Raw genomic sequence first — 24098 nt, forward strand, 5'->3', positions numbered from 1 at the left:
TAGCGCGGGTGCGCTCTTGTAAGCAGCGCGGGTGCGGTACCCTCTCGGCATTTGCATGCATTTTCCATACAGCACGACCGCGGGTGCGGTCATGTAAGCACCGCGGGTGCGGTAGTGCTTCGGCACTCCTAGCGCGGGGGCGCTGTGTTTGTACTGCGGGTGCACTCCTGCTTCGAATTTTCTTGTGTTTTCAGTCCTGAAAAGAATACAAATGAAATTCATTAAATTTTTGGGAAGATTTAAGCACACACTATATTAAAAACAAAAATACACAACAAAAAATAACATGATAATATAAAATCAAAACCAAAATAAAATAACAATGCAAACAAGAAACAAAAAATTGGGTTGCCTCCCAATAAGCGCTTGGTTTAACGTCATCAGCCTGACTTTCATCAGTCTACTTTGGTTCTCGCAGTGGGATGTTGTCCATGTGTCGCACTTCATTGCCAAAGTAATGCTTGACCCTCTGACCATTGACTTTGAATGTCTCGTCATTTTTGCATTTTAGTTCAATTGCACCATGTGGGTACACTGTTTCTACTGTGAATGGGCCAGACCATCTGGATTTTAACTTACCAGGAAACAACCTCAGTCGAGAATTGAATAATAACACTTGTTGTCCTGCTTCGAAGTCTCGTCGAAGAATCTGTTTGTCGTGCCATCTCTTGGTCTTTTCTTTGTATATCTTGGCATTCTCGTATGAATCATTCCTGAATTCGTCCATCTCATTCAACTGCAACAGTCGTTGCTCGCCCGATGCTTCAAAATTGAGCTTTTTGATAGCCCAAAATGCCTTGTGCTCCAGTTCCAAAGGTAAATGACAAGCTTTCCCAAAGACCAACCTATAAGGTGACATCCCGATAGGTGTCTTGTATGCAGTCCTGTATGCCCATAAAGCGTCATCTAGCTTGATTGCCCAATCCTTCCGGTTTGTTTTCACTGTCTTTTCTAATTTTTGCTTTATCTCCCGGTTGGATATCTCTGCTTGCCCATTAGCTTGCGGGTGGTATGCCAGTGTCACCCTGTGCTTCACATCATACTTGGCCAATAGTGAGTTAAAAATTTTGTTACAGAAATGTGTACCTTCATCACTGATAATGGCTCTAGGCGTTCCAAATCTCGTGAAGATGTTCCTGTGGACAAACTTAACAACAACTCGAGCATCATTAGTTACGGTGGCAATTGCTTCCACCCATTTTGACACATAATCGACAGCAAGTAAAATGTATGATTGACCAAACGAAGATGGGAAGGGACCCATAAAATCAATACCCCAGACATCAAAGAGTTCCACCTCCAAAATATTTGTTAGTGGAAATTCATGTCGTCTAGAAATGTTGCCAACTCTTTGGCATTTATCACATGACTTGACTAAAGTATAACTGTCTTTAAATAAATTAGGCCAATAGAAACCTGATTGTAATACTTTAGCTGCTGTTCTAGATGCTCCAAAGTGTCCACCGTAAAGTGAGGAATGACATTGCTCTAGAATCATACCTGCTTCTTCCTCAGCTACACATCGTCTGATTATCTGATCAGCGCATCTCTTGAACAAGAATGGATCGTCCCACAGGTAAAACTTGGCATCATGAAGAAATTTCTTCTTTTGATGATACGTTAAATCCGAAGGCAATTCTCCTGCAGCAAGGAAATTAGCTATATCTGCAAACCACGGATATGTAACACTTACCTTGAAAAGTTGCTCATCTGGGAATGACTCGTGGATAGCTCCACCTTCAGTTCGTTCTTCCAGCTCTAGTCGTGACAGGTGATCAGCCACCTGGTTCTCACAACCTTTCTTATCTTTGACTTCAAAGTCAAATTCTTGAAGTAGGAGTATCCATCGTATCAATCTGGGCTTTGCATCCTTTTTGGCAAACAAGTAACGAAGAGCTGCATGGTCAGTGAAAACCGTTACCTTTGTGCCAATGGGATATGTTCTGAATTTGTCGAATGCAAACACCACTGCTAGCATCTCTTTCTCAGTAGTAGTATAATTCTGTTGGGCTGCATTGAGTGTACGACTTGCATAATAGATGGCTTTAAACATCTTGCCTCGCCTTTGTCCCAATGCTGCTCCCACAGCATAGTCGCTAGCATCACACATGAGTTCAAAAGGTTCCTTCCAATCTGGCACTATCATAATGGGAGCAGAAATCAGTGCTTTCTTGATCCTGTTAAATGCCTGCAAGCAATCATCATCAAAAATAAATGTCGAATCTTTCTATAACAAATTACATAAAGGTCTAGTAATTTTAGAGAAATCTTTAATATAACGACGATAGAACCCGGCATGTCCCAAGAAACTTCGGATTCCTTTCACATTCTTTGGCGGTGGAAGATTTTCAATTGCCACAACTTTGGCCCTGTCAACTTCTATTCCTTTAGCTGAAATTTTGTGGCCAAGCACAATACCTTCTGGAACCATGAAGTGACATTTTTCCCAATTCAGAACTAGATTCTTAGCCTGACATCTCTGCAAAACAAGCATTAAATTTTGCAAACAATGATCAAAAGATGTACCAAATACAGAAATGTCATCCATAAAAACCTCCATTATTTCCTCAACCATGTCAGAAAATATGGCCATCATACACCTCTGAAAAGTAGCAGGTGCATTGCATAGTCCAAATGGCATTCTCCTGAAAGCAAATGTACCGTAAGGGCAAGTGAATGTAGTCTTCTCCTGATCCTCCGGTGCTATGACAATCTGATTGTAACCTGAATAACCATCTAGAAAGCAATAATAATGATAACCACCAACTCTATCAAGCATCTGGTCAATGAATGGAAGTGGGAAATGATCTTTCCTAGTCGCATCATTCAGTTTCCTGTAGTCTATGCATACTCGCCAACCAGTCACTGGACGAGTTGAAATCAATTCATTGTTTTCATTTCTCACTACAGTTATTCCTCCCTTCTTAGGCACTACTTGTACTGGTGAAACCCACGAGCTATCAGATATAGCATAAATAACACCAGCATTTAACAATTTTAATACCTCAGCCCTCACTACCTCTTTCATTGCGGGATTAAGCCTCCTCTGATGATCAACATAGGGTGAATACGACTCCTGCATCAAAATTTTATGCATACAAACAGTAGGGCTAATTCCCCTTATATCAGAAATTGTCCATCCCAAAGCCGATTTAAATTCCCTCAACACTCTCAACAATTTCTCTTTTTCAGTAGTTGTAAGAAAAGAAGAGATGATTACCGGATATGTTGAATTTTCACCTAAAAATGCATAACAAAGGTGACTTGGAAGTTCCTTCAATTCAGGGGATACTTTTGGTACCTCTATACTTGCATCTTCAAGTTGCTCTACATGATTCACATCAATCTTTTCTTTAGGCAATGTATCGAGAGCAAGTAACTCCTCTTGCATGTCCCAATCATCTTCATCCAGTATAGATGCCGATTCCAACAAGCATCTCTCCAAGGAATCTTTCGTCAATCTACCTGCACCAACATGAGATACACATGAATCAATTACATCAATACTATTACAAGTACTTACCTCATTTGGTTCTTTGATTGTGTTGTAGATGTTGAACATGACTTTTTCTCCACCTACTCTCAATGTAAGCTCACCCTTGTGCACATCAATCAAAGCTTTTCCGGTGGCCAAGAATGGTCTTCCAAAGATAAGTGGAGTGTTCTGATCTTCTTCCATATCTAGAATGACAAAATCAGCAGGAAATATAAATTTGTCTACCTTTACCAGAACATCTTCCACTATACCCCGTGGATATGTAAGTGATCTGTCCGCCAGCTGCAGGGTAATAGTGCTTGGCTTCACCTCGCCAAGCTCCAAAGTCATGTAAATAGAAAAATGCATTAAATTAATACTGGCACCTAAATCACATAAAGCTTTATTTATTCTAGAACCACCAATAACACAAGGAATAGTAAAACTCCCTGGATCTTTGAGTTTCTGTGGTAGTTTCTTTTGGAGTATGGCGCTACACTCCTCGGTCAACTTAATTGTCTCAAACTCATGCAACTTCCTTTTCTTTGACATCACATCTTTGATGAACTTTGCATAGTTTGGCATTTGCTCCAAAGCATCGGCAAATGGGATGTTGATATGAATCTTCTTGAAGATCTCCAAAAATTTGGCAAATTGCTCATCCAATTTATTCTTTTTAAACCTCTGTGGATATGGAAGTATTGGCTGAAATACCGGAGGTTGTTCAACTTCAACTTCAACTTTGGATTCCTCAGTTTCGACTTCTTCAACAGTTATCTCATTTTCATCCTTCTCATTGGAATTTTTACCTCCAAGTTCTTTTCCACTTCTCAAAGTTACAGCTTTGCATTGCTCCTTTGGATTCACTTCAGAGTTACTCGGGAACTGACCTTTATTTTGATCTTTCAATGCATTAGCTAACTGACCAATCTGTGTCTCCAATGACTTCATTGTGGCTCCCATATTTCCCATGTGAGTTTCCATGCCATCAAGACGAGATTCAGTCCTAGCCATCAGGACACCGCACCCGCGGTCCTTAGACTACCGCACCCGCGGTCATGCACAAACACCATTCCGGAAATTGTGAAACTTTGTGGACTTTGAAGAAAAGAAGGGGAAAATGGTGTGCTACGTGGAATATCTTGTCTAGACTATAAAAGAGTCTCTTTTTCATCATTTAGGGTAGGGAGAGAAGCTAGGAAAAGGGTGGAGGCTACAAAGAAAAGAGTTGAAGATCAAGATCATCATCTTCAACAAGTTCTTGCACATCTTTGGACAAAAACTTCATACACTCCAAAAATCTTGTTCTAAGTTCTTTCTTTCTTTATTTTTTACTTTTATTTTGATATGTCTTGTTTAAGATTTATGTATTGTTGTGTTATTTTTATTATCATGAACTAAATCTTAATTCTAGAGGTATGATGGAACAAAACTAGAAACCATGTGTTGAGATTAATGATTTATGCTATATAAGTTGTCTTTATTGTTTATTTGTGTTTTTCCAATCTTAATGCTTTCATTTTATTGGCCATATCTTGAATGATTTGTATGTTATAAATTATCACTTGAAAAAGGAAATTTATAATCAAGAAAGGGAAAAATACATCGATGGTATTTATATAGTTCGAGAGGACATATTTTGCTATGGAAGCCATTAAAAGAATTTAGTGCTTGTTGTGTTATTTAATTATCGATTGTTGACGGAGACGTTGCAATCCTTTGTTAGATAATTAGTATCTACTTAACACTCGAGAGAGGGAGCGGATAATTATAGAATTCTTGGTTAATAAATAAGAAGGACAATTATAATATAGCTACACAAACATATCACATGGTGGATAGTTGCGTGAAGTCAAACCTCTTGATCTTTTATTCTATTGTTCAAATCTGTTTGTTACTACAATTAAATTTATTTTCAGTTCAGTTATTGATATGAACAAATCTGTGAATTGATTATTCTAAATAAAATCGAGACTATTCTAATTACAAGCATTAATATAAATTTAGAATTACATTCCTCGTGGGATCGATACTTGTATTCAAAATTACATTTTACTATAACTTGACGTCGTGCGCTTGCGAGCATTAAAGAAAACACGCAACAAGTTTTTGAGGGTGGAGGCTACAAAGAAAAGAGTTGAAGATCAAGATCATCATCTTCAACAAGTTCTTGCACATCTTTGGACAAAAACTTCATACACTCCAAAACTCTTGTTCTAAGTTCTTTCTTTCTTTATTTTTTACTTTTATTTTGATATGTCTTGTTTAAGATTTATGTATTGTTGTGTTATTTTTATTATCATGAACTAAATCTTAATTCTAGAGGTATGATGGAACAAAACTAGAAACCATGTGTTGAGATTAATGATTTATGCTATATAAGTTGTCTTTATTGTTTATTTGTGTTTTTCCAATCTTAATGCTTTCATTTTATTGGCCATATCTTGAATGATTTGTATGTTATAAATTATCACTTGAAAAAGGAAATTTATAATCAAGAAAGGGAAAAATACATCGATGGTATTTATATAGTTCGAGAGGACATATTTTGCTATGGAAGCCATTAAAAGAATTTAGTGCTTGTTGTGTTATTTAATTATCGATTGTTGACGGAGACGTTGCAATCCTTTGTTAGATAATTAGTATCTACTTAACACTCGAGAGAGGGAGCGGATAATTATAGAATTCTTGGTTAATAAATAAGAAGGACAATTATAATATAGCTACACAAACATATCACATGGTGGATAGTTGCGTGAAGTCAAACCTCTTGATCTTTTATTCTATTGTTCAAATCTGTTTGTTACTACAATTAAATTTATTTTCAGTTCAGTTATTGATATGAACAAATCTGTGAATTGATTATTCTAAATAAAATCGAGACTATTCTAATTACAAGCATTAATATAAATTTAGAATTACATTCCTCGTGGGATCGATACTTGTATTCAAAATTACATTTTACTATAACTTGACGTCGTGCGCTTGCGAGCATTAAAGAAAACACGCAACAAGTTTTTGAGGGTGGAGGCTACAAAGAAAAGAGTTGAAGATCAAGATCATCATCTTCAACAAGTTCTTGCACATCTTTGGACAAAAACTTCATACACTCCAAAACTCTTGTTCTAAGTTCTTTCTTTCTTTATTTTTTACTTTTATTTTGATATGTCTTGTTTAAGATTTATGTATTGTTGTGTTATTTTTATTATCATGAACTAAATCTTAATTCTAGAGGTATGATGGAACAAAACTAGAAACCATGTGTTGAGATTAATGATTTATGCTATATAAGTTGTCTTTATTGTTTATTTGTGTTTTTCCAATCTTAATGCTTTCATTTTATTGGCCATATCTTGAATGATTAGTATGTTATAAATTATCACTTGAAAAAGGAAATTTATAATCAAGAAAGGGAAAAATACATCGATGGTATTTATATAGCTCGAGAGGACATATTTTGCTATGGAAGCCATTAAAAGAATTTAGTGCTTGTTGTGTTATTTAATTATCGATTGTTGACGGAGACGTTGCAATCCTTTGTTAGATAATTAGTATCTACTTAACACTCGAGAGAGGGAGCGGATAATTATAGAATTCTTGGTTAATAAATAAGAAGGACAATTATAATATAGCTACACAAACATATCACATGGTGGATAGTTGCGTGAAGTCAAACCTCTTGATCTTTTATTCTATTGTTCAAATCTGTTTGTTACTACAATTAAATTTATTTTCAGTTCAGTTATTGATATGAACAAATCTGTGAATTGATTATTCTAAATAAAATCGAGACTATTCTAATTACAAGCATTAATATAAATTTAGAATTACATTCCTCGTGGGATCGATACTTGTATTCAAAATTACATTTTACTATAACTTGACGTCGTGCGCTTGCGAGCATTAAAGAAAACACGCAACAAGTTTTTGAGGGTGGAGGCTACAAAGAAAAGAGTTGAAGATCAAGATCATCATCTTCAACAAGTTCTTGCACATCTTTGGACAAAAACTTCATACACTCCAAAACTCTTGTTCTAAGTTCTTTCTTTCTTTATTTTTTACTTTTATTTTGATATGTCTTGTTTAAGATTTATGTATTGTTGTGTTATTTTTATTATCATGAACTAAATCTTAATTCTAGAGGTATGATGGAACAAAACTAGAAACCATGTGTTGAGATTAATGATTTATGCTATATAAGTTGTCTTTATTGTTTATTTGTGTTTTTCCAATCTTAATGCTTTCATTTTATTGGCCATATCTTGAATGATTTGTATGTTATAAATTATCACTTGAAAAAGGAAATTTATAATCAAGAAAGGGAAAAATACATCGATGGTATTTATATAGTTCGAGAGGACATATTTTGCTATGGAAGCCATTAAAAGAATTTAGTGCTTGTTGTGTTATTTAATTATCGATTGTTGACGGAGACGTTGCAATCCTTTGTTAGATAATTAGTATCTACTTAACACTCGAGAGAGGGAGCGGATAATTATAGAATTCTTGGTTAATAAATAAGAAGGACAATTATAATATAGCTACACAAACATATCACATGGTGGATAGTTGCGTGAAGTCAAACCTCTTGATCTTTTATTCTATTGTTCAAATCTGTTTGTTACTACAATTAAATTTATTTTCAGTTCAGTTATTGATATGAACAAATCTGTGAATTGATTATTCTAAATAAAATCGAGACTATTCTAATTACAAGCATTAATATAAATTTAGAATTACATTCCTCGTGGGATCGATACTTGTATTCAAAATTACATTTTACTATAACTTGACGTCGTGCGCTTGCGAGCATTAAAGAAAACACGCAACAAGTTTTTGAGGGTGGAGGCTACAAAGAAAAGAGTTGAAGATCAAGATCATCATCTTCAACAAGTTCTTGCACATCTTTGGACAAAAACTTCATACACTCCAAAACTCTTGTTCTAAGTTCTTTCTTTCTTTATTTTTTACTTTTATTTTGATATGTCTTGTTTAAGATTTATGTATTGTTGTGTTATTTTTAGTATCATGAACTAAATCTTAATTCTAGAGGTATGATGGAACAAAACTAGAAACCATGTGTTGAGATTAATGATTTATGCTATATAAGTTGTCTTTATTGTTTATTTGTGTTTTTCCAATCTTAATGCTTTCATTTTATTGGCCATATCTTGAATGATTAGTATGTTATAAATTATCACTTGAAAAAGGAAATTTATAATCAAGAAAGGGAAAAATACATCGATGGTATTTATATAGCTCGAGAGGACATATTTTGCTATGGAAGCCATTAAAAGAATTTAGTGCTTGTTGTGTTATTTAATTATCGATTGTTGACGGAGACGTTGCAATCCTTTGTTAGATAATTAGTATCTACTTAACACTCGAGAGAGGGAGCGGATAATTATAGAATTCTTGGTTAATAAATAAGAAGGACAATTATAATATAGCTACACAAACATATCACATGGTGGATAGTTGCGTGAAGTCAAACCTCTTGATCTTTTATTCTATTGTTCAAATCTGTTTGTTACTACAATTAAATTTATTTTCAGTTCAGTTATTGATATGAACAAATCTGTGAATTGATTATTCTAAATAAAATCGAGACTATTCTAATTACAAGCATTAATATAAATTTAGAATTACATTCCTCGTGGGATCGATACTTGTATTCAAAATTACATTTTACTATAACTTGACGTCGTGCGCTTGCGAGCATTAAAGAAAACACGCAACAAGTTTTTGAGGGTGGAGGCTACAAAGAAAAGAGTTGAAGATCAAGATCATCATCTTCAACAAGTTCTTGCACATCTTTGGACAAAAACTTCATACACTCCAAAACTCTTGTTCTAAGTTCTTTCTTTCTTTATTTTTTACTTTTATTTTGATATGTCTTGTTTAAGATTTATGTATTGTTGTGTTATTTTTATTATCATGAACTAAATCTTAATTCTAGAGGTATGATGGAACAAAACTAGAAACCATGTGTTGAGATTAATGATTTATGCTATATAAGTTGTCTTTATTGTTTATTTGTGTTTTTCCAATCTTAATGCATTCATTTTATTGGCCATATCTTGAATGATTTGTATGTTATAAATTATCACTTGAAAAAGGAAATTTATAATCAAGAAAGGGAAAAATACATCGATGGTATTTATATAGCTCGAGAGGACATATTTTGCTATGGAAGCCATTAAAAGAATTTAGTGCTTGTTGTGTTATTTAATTATCGATTGTTGACGGAGACGTTGCAATCCTTTGTTAGATAATTAGTATCTACTTAACACTCGAGAGAGGGAGCGGATAATTATAGAATTCTTGGTTAATAAATAAGAAGGACAATTATAATATAGCTACACAAACATATCACATGGTGGATAGTTGCGTGAAGTCAAACCTCTTGATCTTTTATTCTATTGTTCAAATCTGTTTGTTACTACAATTAAATTTATTTTCAGTTCAGTTATTGATATGAACAAATCTGTGAATTGATTATTCTAAATAAAATCGAGACTATTCTAATTACAAGCATTAATATAAATTTAGAATTACATTCCTCGTGGGATCGATACTTGTATTCAAAATTACATTTTACTATAACTTGACGTCGTGCGCTTGCGAGCATTAAAGAAAACACGCAACAAGTTTTTGAGGGTGGAGGCTACAAAGAAAAGAGTTGAAGATCAAGATCATCATCTTCAACAAGTTCTTGCACATCTTTGGACAAAAACTTCATACACTCCAAAACTCTTGTTCTAAGTTCTTTCTTTCTTTATTTTTTACTTTTATTTTGATATGTCTTGTTTAAGATTTATGTATTGTTGTGTTATTTTTATTATCATGAACTAAATCTTAATTCTAGAGGTATGATGGAACAAAACTAGAAACCATGTGTTGAGATTCATGATTTATGCTATATAAGTTGTCTTTATTGTTTATTTGTGTTTTTCCAATATTAATGCTTTCATTTTATTGGCCATATCTTGAATGATTTGTATGTTATAAATTATCACTTGAAAAAGGAAATTTATAATCAAGAAAGGAAAAAATACATCGATGGTATTTATATAGTTCGAGAGGACATATTTTGCTATGGAAGCCAAGTATGATGTGAAGCACAGGGTGACACTGGCATACCACCCGCAAGCTAATGGGCAAGCAGAGATATCCAACCGGGAGATAAAGCAAATATTAGAAAAGACAGTGAAAACAAACCGGAAGGATTGGGCAATCAAGCTAGATGACGCTTTATGGGCATACAGGACTGCATACAAGACACCTATCGGGATGTCACCTTATAGGTTGGTCTTTGGGAAAGCTTGTCATTTACCTTTGGAACTGGAGCACAAGGCATTTTGGGCTATCAAAAAGCTCAATTTTGATATGGGAGCATCGGGCGAGCAACGACTGTTGCAGTTGAATGAGATGGACGAATTCAGGAATGATTCATACGAGAATGCCAAGATATACAAAGAAAAGACCAAGAGATGGCACGACAAACAGATTCTTCGACGAGACTTCGAAGCAGGACAACAAGTGTTATTATTCAATTCTCGACTGAGGTTGTTTCCTGGTAAGTTAAAATCCAGATGGTCTGGCCCATTCACAGTAGAAACAGTGTACCCACATGGTGCAATTGAATTAAAATGCAAAAATGGCGAGACATTCAAAGTCAATGGTCAGAGGGTCAAGCATTACTTTGGCAATGAAGTGCGACACATGGACAACATCCCACTGCGAGAACCAAAGTAGACTGATGAAAGTCAGGCTGATGACGTTAAACCAAGCGCTTATTGGGAGGCAACCCAATTCTTTGTTTCTTGTTTGCATTGTTATTTTGGTTTTGATTTTATATTATCATGTTATTTTTGGTTGTGTATTTTTTTTTAATATAGTGTGTGCTTAAATCTTCCCAAAAATTTAATGAATTTCATTTGTATTCTTTTCAGGACTGAAACACAAGAAAATTCGAAGCAGGAGTGCACCCGCAGTACAAACACAGCGCCCCCGCGCTAGGAGTGCCGAAGCACTACCGCACCCGCGGTGCTTACATGACCGCACCCGCGGTCGTGATGTATGGAAAATGCATGCAAATGCCGAGAGGGTACCGCACCCGCGCAGCTTACAAGAGCGCACCCGCGCTAAACTGCCGAACACCCAGCGCACCCGCGCTGCATAACATACCGCCCCTGCGCTTATCTGCCGAGAGGTGCCGCTCCCGCGCTCTTAAAAACGCCGCACCCGCGCTGCACGTTCGAACAAACACCGCACCCGCGGTGCTTACATTACCGCACCCGCGGTTGCTACTTTAAAACAAAGAATCGGGCATTCCTCACCACATTCGAAGAACACCACCTTCAAGAACCCTCACTTCCAATTTCGAAATTCCCTACTCCAAACACAACTCACACACCAAATTTTTGTTCTTCTTTCAACAAATTCATCACTACAAACTACAAATCTTCACTCATTCCATCAAATACCTCATTTCTTTCCATCAAATTCAAAAAATCCAACCTAGGGTTGAAAAAGGGGATTCAAAATTTCTTCAAGAATTTTAACAAAACTTTGTTTTTGTTCTTCAAGAAACAATTCAAAACACCCAAGGTGAGCAAATTCATAGCAAATTTGTTGATAAATTCGAAAATTGTTGGGGTTTGTTGCTAAGGAAGGAAAAAAAATCATTTTGTGAAGCATATTATTGATTTTGGGAATATTGTTGATTGATTATTGTGTACATTGTTGAAGTGTGAATATTGTGAAGTAGTAGTTTGGTGGATTGCAATAATCTTGTATTTTGAGAAGTGGTTGAATTAAAAAAGTTGTGTTGAGAAGATGTTCGACAAAATGCCACTAAGAAGAAAGTCATCAAAGGGTGCATCATCATCATCAACAGTGAACTATGATGCTAGTCGATTTTATGATGAGAAGGCGGAGGAACAATACGGGAAGATTTTGAATAGAAGCATTATCAAGGAGAGGGGTTTTGATATAAGCCTCCCTAATACTGAAATTGGGAGGATGCTTACTGTTAGACAGTGGGAAGAATTTGGCAGACAGCCACAGGATGCTGTCATATCACTGGTGAGAGAGTTCTACGCTAACCTTAAGGTTAGATATAATCGATTGACAGTTTTTGTTCGAGGTAAAGAGGTAGCATTTGATGCACATACGATCAACACGATATATGGCTTACCTCAAATCATGCACGACGAGTATGAAGAATACAAAAATGAACATGTTGATTATAACAGTATTCTTCAAACGATATGTATACAGGGAGCCGAATGGCGAATGAGAGACGATGTGCACTTGAGCCTAGCAAAGTCTGATCTGAAGACTGTTGCTAAAAATTGGTATTCATTCATTGCTGCCAGAATAAAGCCAACCGAACACACCACTACTGTCATTAAGGAGAGGGACATCCTCACATTTTGCATTATGACAGGGAAGACATTTGATCTCGGTCAATTGCTTCAGCATTCCATTCTCGATTATGCAAGAGGTAACTCTCCGAGTGGACTTCTTCACCCCTCTCTCATCACTATTTTATGCCAACATGCGGGGGTTACTTGGGCACCGAATTAAGTGCTGTTGAGGCCAAAGAATGAAATTGTGGTAATTCAACCACATGGAGGAGTCAGAAATGACCAAGCTGCAGCACGGAGAGCTGAAAGGGAATTTAATAGAAGAGCTGCAGAGAGACGTGACCAAGCTCAGGCCCAAGAACCACCACCGCAGCACAGGCACATGAGAAACAGATTGACTATGTTGGAAGAGGACATGTGAGCTCAACGCCAAGAGATGGATGCGTTGAGGTATAGGGCCGATACATTCATGGATTACATGATGGATTTCACTTCGGTGTTGGCTCAGCAGTTCCCTTCTGCTTCTACTTCTGGTCATCCGTTTCCACCTCCTCCACAGTGGCCACCTGTCTACCACCCGCCAGAGTTCCAACCACCCCTCCACGATGATGACGATGAGGATGAAGGCAAGGACCAGTGACGGTCGTTGCCCAGTGTATGTGCATTTTCCTATTTATCATGCTTATTCACATCGAGGACGATGCACATGTTTAAGTTTGGGGAAGATTTATTTATTTTATTTTATTTTACTTTGTGTGCTTTTATTTTATTTTATTTGGAGTGTGTATTTGCTTTTGTGTGTTTATTTATTTAGTATATTTTGTGCGTTTAAAATTTTGTTTATTTTGTGTGTTTGTAGTATTTTAGTCATGAAATTTTTAATGAATTGGTCACTGATGAAAATATTTTTTTTATGGAAAAGAAATGTCATGCATCAAATTCATGTTAATTGATCACTTTGAATTTTTTAGAGAATAATCATGAGATTTGGTGAGTTTGAGACTTACAATTTCTATAAAACTTTGTGATTTTTATTTGACATTGAAATAATTTTTTTGCAAACACATAGATGATTGAGGCAATCTTTGATTTTATTTGGGCCATTTATATTATTCATAAACATTCATTTGAAGCCCTTTTGAGCCTATATGAACAAAGAATTGTGTTTTTGAAATTCCTTGGAAGCCAAGCACTTTTCTTTTTGAATATATATGTATTTGGTTGATGCATTGAGACACTATTTTCACGATGATTAGAATTCTACTCTTTGATGGTGAATTGAGATGTTGTCTAGAACTATCCAAACATCACTCGAGGCGAAATACAGACAAATTATGACTTAGGAATGATTTAGGTGATTTTTGGATCGATTGAGCTTTTCAAGCTACCAAATAAATTAATTTATCATTTGTCACCTCTTTGAGCTTATATGAATTTGAATGGCACACGTAAATATGTGTAAAAGACCCCCATTCAAATATTTTTTTCAAGTATCCCACAATTACCAACCTTTTGAATATCTTATACAATTAATTCCTACCTTCTCAAGGGAGTAAGAATTCGAAAGATTAAAGAAAGTGAATTTCTCCTACAAAAAAAAAAAAAAGAATAATGATACATTGTTGAAGATTGGAGAAAAAGGGGAGAAAAAGAGATGAGATCTTTAAAAAAAAAAAAAAGGAGAAGAAATTCAATTTACTCCCTTATTTGAACTCCTAAACTTTATTTGTAGCCATGAACCGAGGCCTAACATTATAACCATTGAAAATCCTATTAACCTAGTCATAGTTGTCCAATATACTAGAGGAGAGTGATTGGGAGGATCTAGCCTATGGACAGTCGATAAACACCGTCATTGAGTAAGAATTCTGATCAATTTTTCACACACCTCATTGCATCAAACATTTATTGGGTATCCCTCTCTGAATAAATATTGATTTGAACCTAATCTTTACCTAAAAAGACCTTGTGATATGTGTTTGTAAAAATTTGACATCAATTGAGAATGATTTGATACATGGTTGAAGAGATTTGATTTACTCCCTTATTTTAAAATAAATAAATCTCCCCCAAACTTAAACATGTGCATCGTCCTCGATGTGAATAAGCATGATAAATAGGAAAATGCACATACACTGGGCAACGACCGTTAGTGGTCCTTGCCTTCATCCTCATCGTCATCATCGTGGTTGGGTGGTTGGAACTCTGGCGGGTGGTAGACAGGTGGCCACTGTGGAGGAGGTGGAAACGGATGACCAGAAGTAGAAGCAGAAGGGAACTGCTGAGCTAACACCGAAGTGAAATCCATCATGTAATCCATGAATGTATCGGCCCTATACCTCAACGCATCCATCTCTTGGCGTTGAGCTCGCATGTCCTCTTCCAACATAGTCAATCTGTTTCTCCTGTGCCTGTGCTGCGGTGGTGGTTCTTGGACCTGGGCTTGGTCACGTCTCTCTGCAGCTCTCCTATTAAATTCCATTTCAGCTCTCCGTGCTGCAGCTTGGTCATTTCTGACTCCTCCATGTGGTTGAATTACCAGAATTTCATTCTTTGGCCTCAACAGCTCTTCATTCGGTGCCCAAGTAACCCCCGCATGTTGGCATAAAATAGTGATGAGAGAGTGGTGAAGAAGTCCACTCGGAGAGTTACCTCTTGCATAATCGAGAATGGAATGCTGAAGCAATTGACCGAGATCAACTGTCTTCCCTGTCATAATGCAACATGTGAGGATGGCCCTCTCCTTATTGACAGTAGTGGTGTGTTCGGTTGGCTTTATTCTGGCAGCAATGAATGAATACCAATTTTTAGCAACAGTCTTCAGATCAGACTTTGCTAGGCTCAAGTGCACATCGTCTCTCATTCGCCATTCGGCTCCCTGTATACATATCGTTTGAAGAATACTGTTATAATCAACATGTTCATTTCTGTATTCTTCATACTCGTCGTGCATGATTTGAGGTAAGCCATATATCGTGTTGATCGTATGTGCATCAAATGCTACCTCTTTACCTCGAACAAAAACTGTCAATCGATTATATCTAACCTTAAGGTTAGCGTAGAACTCTCTCACCAGTGATATGACAGGATCCTGTGGCTGTCTGCCAAATTCTTCCCACTGTCTAACAGTAAGCATCCTCCCAATTTCAGTATTAGGGACGCTCATATCAAAACACCTCTCCTTGATAATGTTTCTATTCAAAATCTTCCCGTATTGTTCCTCCGCCTTCTCATCATAAAATCGACTAGCATCATAGTTCACTGTTGATGATGATGAAGCACCCTTTGATGACTTTCTTCTTAGTGGCATTTTGTCGAACACCTTCTCAACACAACTTTAATTCAACCCACTTCTCAAAATACAAGATTATTGCAATCCACCAAACTACTACTTCACAATATTCACACTTCAACAATGTACACAATAATCAATCAACAATATTCCCAAAATCAACAATATGCTTCACAAAATGATTTTTTTCCTTCCTTAGCAACAAACCCCAACAATTTTCGAATTTATCAACAAATTTGCTATGAATTTGCTCACCTTGGGTGTGTTGAATTGTTTCTTGAAGAACAAAAACAAAGTTTTGTTAAAATTCTTGAAGAAATTTTGAATCCCCTTTTTCAACCCTAGGTTGGATTTTTTGAATTTGATGGAAAGAAATGAGCTATTTGATGGAATGAGTGAAGATTTGTAGTTTGTAGTGATGAATTTGTTGAAAGAAGAACAAAAATTTGGTGTGTGAGTTGTGTTTGGAGTAGGGAATTTCGAAATTGGAAGTGAGGGTTCTTGAAGGTGGTGTTCTTCGAATGTGGTGAGGAATGCCCGATTCTTTGTTTTAAAGTAGCAACCGCGGGTGCGGTAATGTAAGCACCGCGGGTGCGGTAATGTAAGCACCGCGGGTGCGGTGTTTGTTCGAACGTGCAGCGCGGGTGCGGCGTTTTTAAGAGCGCGGGAGCGGCACCTCTCGGCAGAAAAGCGCAGGGGCGGTATGTTAGGCAGCGCGGGTGCGCTGGGTGTTCGGCAGTTTAGCGCGGGTGCGCTCTTGTAAGCAGCGCGGGTGCGGTACCCTCTCGGCATTTGCATGCATTTTCCATACAGCACGACCGCGGGTGCGGTCATGTAAGCACCGCGGGTGCGGTAGTGCTTCGGCACTCCTAGCGCGGGGGCGCTGTGTTTGTACTGCGGGTGCACTCCTGCTTCGAATTTTCTTGTGTTTTCAGTCCTGAAAAGAATACAAATGAAATTCATTAAATTTTTGGGAAGATTTAAGCACACACTATATTAAAACAAAAATACACAACAAAAAATAACATGATAATATAAAATCAAAACCAAATAAAATAACAATGCAAACAAGAAACAAAAAATTGGGTTGCCTCCCAATAAGCGCTTGGTTTAACGTCATCAGCCTGACTTTCATCAGTCTACTTTGGTTCTCGCAGTGGGATGTTGTCCATGTGTCGCACTTCATTGCCAAAGTAATGCTTGACCCTCTGACCATTGACTTTGAATGTCTCGTCATTTTGCATTTTAGTTCAATTGCACCATGTGGGTACACTGTTTCTACTGTGAATGGGCCAGACCATCTGGATTTTAACTTACCAGGAAACAACCTCAGTCGAGAATTGAATAATAACACTTGTTGTCCTGCTTCGAAGTCTCGTCGAAGAATCTGTTTGTCGTGCCATCTCTTGGTCTTTTCTTTGTATATCTTGGCATTCTCGTATGAATCATTCCTGAATTCGTCCATCTCATTCAACTGCAACAGTCGTTGCTCGCCCGATGCTTCAAAATTGAGCTTTTTGATAGCCCAAAATGCCTTGTGCTCCAGTTCCAAAGGTAAATGACAAGCTTTCCCAAAGACCAACCTATAAGGTGACATCCCGATAGGTGTCTTGTATGCAGTCCTGTATGCCCATAAAGCGTCATCTAGCTTGATTGCCCAATCCTTCCGGTTTGTTTTCACTGTCTTTTCTAATTTTTGCTTTATCTCCCGGTTGGATATCTCTGCTTGCCCATTAGCTTGCGGGTGGTATGCCAGTGTCACCCTGTGCTTCACATCATACTTGGCCAATAGTGAGTTAAAAATTTTGTTACAGAAATGTGTACCTTCATCACTGATAATGGCTCTAGGCGTTCCAAATCTCGTGAAGATGTTCCTGTGGACAAACTTAACAACAACTCGAGCATCATTAGTTACGGTGGCAATTGCTTCCACCCATTTTGACACATAATCGACAGCAAGTAAAATGTATGATTGACCAAACGAAGATGGGAAGGGACCCATAAAATCAATACCCCAGACATCAAAGAGTTCCACCTCCAAAATATTTGTTAGTGGAAATTCATGTCGTCTAGAAATGTTGCCAACTCTTTGGCATTTATCACATGACTTGACTAAAGTATAACTGTCTTTAAATAAATTAGGCCAATAGAAACCTGATTGTAATACTTTAGCTGCTGTTCTAGATGCTCCAAAGTGTCCACCGTAAAGTGAGGAATGACATTGCTCTAGAATCATACCTGCTTCTTCCTCAGCTACACATCGTCTGATTATCTGATCAGCGCATCTCTTGAACAAGAATGGATCGTCCCACAGGTAAAACTTGGCATCATGAAGAAATTTCTTCTTTTGATGATACGTTAAATCCGAAGGCAATTCTCCTGCAGCAAGGAAATTAGCTATATCTGCAAACCACGGATATGTAACACTTACCTTGAAAAGTTGCTCATCTGGGAATGACTCGTGGATAGCTCCACCTTCAGTTCGTTCTTCCAGCTCTAGTCGTGACAGGTGATCAGCCACCTGGTTCTCACAACCTTTCTTATCTTTGACTTCAAAGTCAAATTCTTGAAGTAGGAGTATCCATCGTATCAATCTGGGCTTTGCATCCTTTTTGGCAAACAAGTAACGAAGAGCTGCATGGTCAGTGAAAACCGTTACCTTTGTGCCAATGAGATATGTTCTGAATTTGTCGAATGCAAACACCACTGCTAGCATCTCTTTCTCAGTAGTAGTATAATTCTGTTGGGCTGCATTGAGTGTACGACTTGCATAATAGATGGCTTTAAACATCTTGCCTCGCCTTTGTCCCAATGCTGCTCCCACAGCATAGTCGCTAGCATCACACATGAGTTCAAAAGGTTCCTTCCAATCTGGCACTATCATAATGGGAGCAGAAATCAGTGCTTTCTTGATCCTGTTAAATGCCTGCAAGCAATCATCATCAAAAATAAATGTCGAATCTTTCTATAACAAATTACATAAAGGTCTAGTAATTTTAGAGAAATCTTTAATATAACGACGATAGAACCCGGCATGTCCCAAGAAACTTCGGATTCCTTTCACATTCTTTGGCGGTGGAAGATTTTCAATTGCCACAACTTTGGCCCTGTCAACTTCTATTCCTTTAGCTGAAATTTTGTGGCCAAGCACAATACCTTCTGGAACCATGAAGTGACATTTTTCCCAATTCAGAACTAGATTCTTAGCCTGACATCTCTGCAAAACAAGCATTAAATTTTGCAAACAATGATCAAAAGATGTACCAAATACAGAAATGTCATCCATAAAAACCTCCATTATTTCCTCAACCATGTCAGAAAATATGGCCATCATACACCTCTGAAAAGTAGCAGGTGCATTGCATAGTCCAAATGGCATTCTCCTGAAAGCAAATGTACCGTAAGGGCAAGTGAATGTAGTCTTCTCCTGATCCTCCGGTGCTATGACAATCTGATTGTAACCTGAATAACCATCTAGAAAGCAATAATAATGATAACCACCAACTCTATCAAGCATCTGGTCAATGAATGGAAGTGGGAAATGATCTTTCCTAGTCGCATCATTCAGTTTCCTGTAGTCTATGCATACTCGCCAACCAGTCACTGGACGAGTTGAAATCAATTCATTGTTTTCATTTCTCACTACAGTTATTCCTCCCTTCTTAGGCACTACTTGTACTGGTGAAACCCACGAGCTATCAGATATAGCATAAATAACACCAGCATTTAACAATTTTAATACCTCAGCCCTCACTACCTCTTTCATTGCGGGATTAAGCCTCCTCTGATGATCAACATAGGGTGAATACGACTCCTGCATCAAAATTTTATGCATACAAACAGTAGGGCTAATTCCCCTTATATCAGAAATTGTCCATCCCAAAGCCGATTTAAATTCCCTCAACACTCTCAACAATTTCTCTTTTTCAGTAGTTGTAAGAAAAGAAGAGATGATTACCGGATATGTTGAATTTTCACCTAAAAATGCATAACAAAGGTGACTTGGAAGTTCCTTCAATTCAGGGGATACTTTTGGTACCTCTATACTTGCATCTTCAAGTTGCTCTACATGATTCACATCAATCTTTTCTTTAGGCAATGTATCGAGAGCAAGTAACTCCTCTTGCATGTCCCAATCATCTTCATCCAGTATAGATGCCGATTCCAACAAGCATCTCTCCAAGGAATCTTTCGTCAATCTACCTGCACCAACATGAGATACACATGAATCAATTACATCAATACTATTACAAGTACTTACCTCATTTGGTTCTTTGATTGTGTTGTAGATGTTGAACATGACTTTTTCTCCACCTACTCTCAATGTAAGCTCACCCTTGTGCACATCAATCAAAGCTTTTCCGGTGGCCAGGAATGGTCTTCCAAAGATAAGTGGAGTGTTCTGATCTTCTTCCATATCTAGAATGACAAAATCAGCAGGAAATATAAATTTGTCTACCTTTACCAGAACATCTTCCACTATACCCCGTGGATATGTAAGTGATCTGTCCGCCAGCTGCAGGGTAATAGTGCTTGGCTTCACCTCGCCAAGCTCCAAAGTCATGTAAATAGAAAAATGCATTAAATTAATACTGGCACCTAAATCACATAAAGCTTTATTTATTCTAAAACCACCAATAACACAAGGAATAGTAAAACTCCCTGGATCTTTGAGTTTCTGTGGTAGTTTCTTTTGGAGTATGGCGCTACACTCCTCGGTCAACTTAATTGTCTCAAACTCATGCAACTTCCTTTTCTTTGACATCACATCTTTGATGAACTTTGCATAGTTTGGCATTTGTTCCAAAGCATCGGCAAATGGGATGTTGATATGAATCTTCTTGAAGATCTCCAAAAATTTGGCAAATTGCTCATCCAATTTATTCTTTTTAAACCTCTGTGGATATGGAAGTATTGGCTGAAATACCGGAGGTTGTTCAACTTCAACTTCAACTTTGGATTCCTCAGTTTCGACTTCTTCAACAGTTATCTCATTTTCATCCTTCTCATTGGAATTTTTACCTCCAAGTTCTTTTCCACTTCTCAAAGTTACAGCTTTGCATTGCTCCTTTGGATTCACTTCAGAGTTACTCGGGAACTGACCTTTATTTTGATCTTTCAATGCATAAGCTAACTGACCAATCTGTGTCTCCAATGACTTCATTGTGGCTCCCATATTTCCCATGTGAGTTTCCATGCCATCAAGACGAGATTCAGTCCTAGCCATCAGGACACCGCACCCGCGGTCCTTAGACTACCGCACCCGCGGTCATGCACAAACACCATTCCGGAAATTGTGAAACTTTGTGGACTTTGAAGAAAAGAAGGGGAAAATGGTGTGCTACGTGGAATATCTTGTCTAGACTATAAAAGAGTCTCTTTTTCATCATCTAGGGTAGGGAGAGAAGCTAGGAAAAGGGTGGAGGCTACAAAGAAAAGAGTTGAAGATCAAGATCATCATCTTCAACAAGTTCTTGCACATCTTTGGACAAAAACTTCATACACTCCAAAACTCTTGTTCTAAGTTCTTTCTTTCTTTATTTTTTACTTTTATTTTGATATGTCTTGTTTAAGATTTATGTATTGTTGTGTTATTTTTATTATCATGAACTAAATCTTAATTCTAGAGGTATGATGGAACAAAACTAGAAACCATGTGTTGAGATTAATGATTTATGCTATATAAGTTGTCTTTATTGTTTATTTGTGTTTTTCCAATCTTAATGCTTTCATTTTATTGGCCATATCTTGAATGATTTGTATGTTATAAATTATCACTTGAAAAAGGAAATTTATAATCAAGAAAGGGAAAAATACATCGATGGTATTTATATAGTTCGAGAGGACATATTTTGCTATGGAAGCCATTAAAAGAATTTAGTGCTTGTTGTGTTATTTAATTATCGATTGTTGACGGAGACGTTGCAATCCTTTGTTAGATAATTAGTATCTACTTAACACTCGAGAGAGGGAGCGGATAATTATAGAATTCTTGGTTAATAAATAAGAAGGACAATTATAATATAGCTACACAAACATATCACATGGTGGATAGTTGCGTGAAGTCAAACCTCTTGATCTTTTATTCTATTGTTCAAATCTGTTTGTTACTACAATTAAATTTATTTTCAGTTCAGTTATTGATATGAACAAATCTGTGAATTGATTATTCTAAATAAAATCGAGACTATTCTAATTACAAGCATTAATATAAATTTAGAATTACATTCCTCGTGGGATCGATACTTGTATTCAAAATTACATTTTACTATAACTTGACGTCGTGCGCTTGCGAGCATTAAAGAAAACACGCAACAAGTTTTTGAGGGTGGAGGCTACAAAGAAAAGAGTTGAAGATCAAGATCATCATCTTCAACAAGTTCTTGCACATCTTTGGACAAAAACTTCATACACTCCAAAACTCTTGTTCTAAGTTCTTTCTTTCTTTATTTTTTACTTTTATTTTGATATGTCTTGTTTAAGATTTATGTATTGTTGTGTTATTTTTATTATCATGAACTAAATCTTAATTCTAGAGGTATGATGGAACAAAACTAGAAACCATGTGTTGAGATTAATGATTTATGCTATATAAGTTGTCTTTATTGTTTATTTGTGTTTTTCCAATCTTAATGCTTTCATTTTATTGGCCATATCTTGAATGATTTGTATGTTATAAATTATCACTTGAAAAAGGAAATTTATAATCAAGAAAGGGAAAAATACATCGATGGTATTTATATAGTTCGAGAGGACATATTTTGCTATGGAAGCCATTAAAAGAATTTAGTGCTTGTTGTGTTATTTAATTATCGATTGTTGACGGAGACGTTGCAATCCTTTGTTAGATAATTAGTATCTACTTAACACTCGAGAGAGGGAGCGGATAATTATAGAATTCTTGGTTAATAAATAAGAAGGACAATTATAATATAGCTACACAAACATATCACATGGTGGATAGTTGCGTGAAGTCAAACCTCTTGATCTTTTATTCTATTGTTCAAATCTGTTTGTTACTACAATTAAATTTATTTTCAGTTCAGTTATTGATATGAACAAATCTGTGAATTGATTATTCTAAATAAAATCGAGACTATTCTAATTACAAGCATTAATATAAATTTAGAATTACATTCCTCGTGGGATCGATACTTGTATTCAAAATTACATTTTACTATAACTTGACGTCGTGCGCTTGCGAGCATTAAAGAAAACACGCAACAAGTTTTTGAGGGTGGAGGCTACAAAGAAAAGAGTTGAAGATCAAGATCATCATCTTCAACAAGTTCTTGCACATCTTTGGACAAAAACTTCATACACTCCAAAACTCTTGTTCTAAGTTCTTTCTTTCTTTATTTTTTACTTTTATTTTGATATGTCTTGTTTAAGATTTATGTATTGTTGTGTTATTTTTATTATCATGAACTAAATCTTAATTCTAGAGGTATGATGGAACAAAACTAGAAACCATGTGTTGAGATTAATGATTTATGCTATATAAGTTGTCTTTATTGTTTATTTGTGTTTTTCCAATCTTAATGCTTTCATTTTATTGGCCATATCTTGAATGATTTGTATGTTATAAATTATCACTTGAAAAAGGAAATTTATAATCAAGAAAGGGAAAAATACATCGATGGTATTTATATAGTTCGAGAGGACATATTTTGCTATGGAAGCCATTAAAAGAATTTAGTGCTTGTTGTGTTATTTAATTATCGATTGTTGACGGAGACGTTGCAATCCTTTGTTAGATAATTAGTATCTACTTAACACTCGAGAGAGGGAGCGGATAATTATAGAATTCTTGGTTAATAAATAAGAAGGACAATTATAATATAGCTACACAAATATATCACATGGTGGATAGTTGCGTGAAGTCAAACCTCTTGATCTTTTATTCTATTGTTCAAATCTGTTTGTTACTACAATTAAATTTATTTTCAGTTCAGTT

At 36.4% G+C, this 24098-nt stretch overlaps 3 protein-coding genes across 3 annotated transcripts; 1 reads left to right on the plus strand and 2 right to left on the minus strand.

Moving 5' to 3' along the window:
• Positions 1 to 400: 400 nt before the first annotated feature.
• LOC140839212 (uncharacterized) lies at positions 401 to 4438 on the minus strand. Its single transcript, XM_073205845.1, has 7 exons — positions 4366 to 4438; positions 3302 to 3402; positions 3005 to 3076; positions 2059 to 2188; positions 1501 to 1665; positions 1087 to 1136; positions 401 to 925 (listed from the first exon to the last, which is right to left on the minus strand). Exons 1-7 carry the CDS (start codon positions 4436 to 4438, stop codon positions 401 to 403), a joined length of 1116 nt encoding a protein of 371 aa, XP_073061946.1.
• A 6135-nt stretch (positions 4439 to 10573) lies between these two features.
• On the plus strand, positions 10574 to 11233 carry LOC140839213 (uncharacterized). Its single transcript, XM_073205846.1, has 2 exons — positions 10574 to 10635; positions 10744 to 11233. The coding sequence occupies exons 1-2, from the start codon at positions 10574 to 10576 to the stop codon at positions 11231 to 11233; spliced, it is 552 nt and encodes a 183-aa protein (XP_073061947.1).
• Positions 11234 to 17072: 5839 nt separating this feature from the next.
• LOC140839214 (uncharacterized) lies at positions 17073 to 21317 on the minus strand. The gene is made up of 8 exons (XM_073205848.1): positions 21245 to 21317; positions 20181 to 20281; positions 19884 to 19955; positions 18938 to 19067; positions 18380 to 18544; positions 17966 to 18015; positions 17355 to 17804; positions 17073 to 17078 (listed from the first exon to the last, which is right to left on the minus strand). The coding sequence occupies exons 1-8, from the start codon at positions 21315 to 21317 to the stop codon at positions 17073 to 17075; spliced, it is 1047 nt and encodes a 348-aa protein (XP_073061949.1).
• Positions 21318 to 24098: the final 2781 nt, after the last annotated feature.

This window comes from Primulina eburnea, chromosome 8 (assembly GCF_022965805.1).
Source record: "Primulina eburnea isolate SZY01 chromosome 8, ASM2296580v1, whole genome shotgun sequence".
NCBI classification, from domain to species: Eukaryota; Viridiplantae; Streptophyta; class Magnoliopsida; order Lamiales; family Gesneriaceae; genus Primulina; species Primulina eburnea.

Excerpts from the sequence above, each read along its gene's own strand:
- LOC140839212 (XM_073205845.1), bottom strand. The coding sequence starts at position 4,438 with ATGGGAGCCACAATGAAGTCATTGGAGACACAGATTGGTCAGTTAGCT. Across the intron at positions 3,403-4,365 it reads ATTGAAAGATCAAAATAAAG|ATGATTGGGACATGCAAGAG; the intron begins GTCAGTTCCCGA and ends TACTGGATGAAG. Across the intron at positions 926-1,086 it reads AGCCATTATCAGTGATGAAG|GATTGGGCAATCAAGCTAGA; the intron begins GTACACATTTCT and ends ACAAACCGGAAG.
- LOC140839213 (XM_073205846.1), top strand. The coding sequence starts at position 10,574 with ATGGAAGCCAAGTATGATGTGAAGCACAGGGTGACACTGGCATACCAC. Across the intron at positions 10,636-10,743 it reads TACCACCCGCAAGCTAATGG|GACTGCATACAAGACACCTA; the intron begins GCAAGCAGAGAT and ends ATGGGCATACAG.
- LOC140839214 (XM_073205848.1), bottom strand. The coding sequence starts at position 21,317 with ATGGGAGCCACAATGAAGTCATTGGAGACACAGATTGGTCAGTTAGCT. Across the intron at positions 19,068-19,883 it reads AAGAGGTAGTGAGGGCTGAG|GCATTTAACAGGATCAAGAA; the intron begins GTATTAAAATTG and ends GATTGCTTGCAG. Across the intron at positions 17,805-17,965 it reads AGCCATTATCAGTGATGAAG|GATTGGGCAATCAAGCTAGA; the intron begins GTACACATTTCT and ends ACAAACCGGAAG.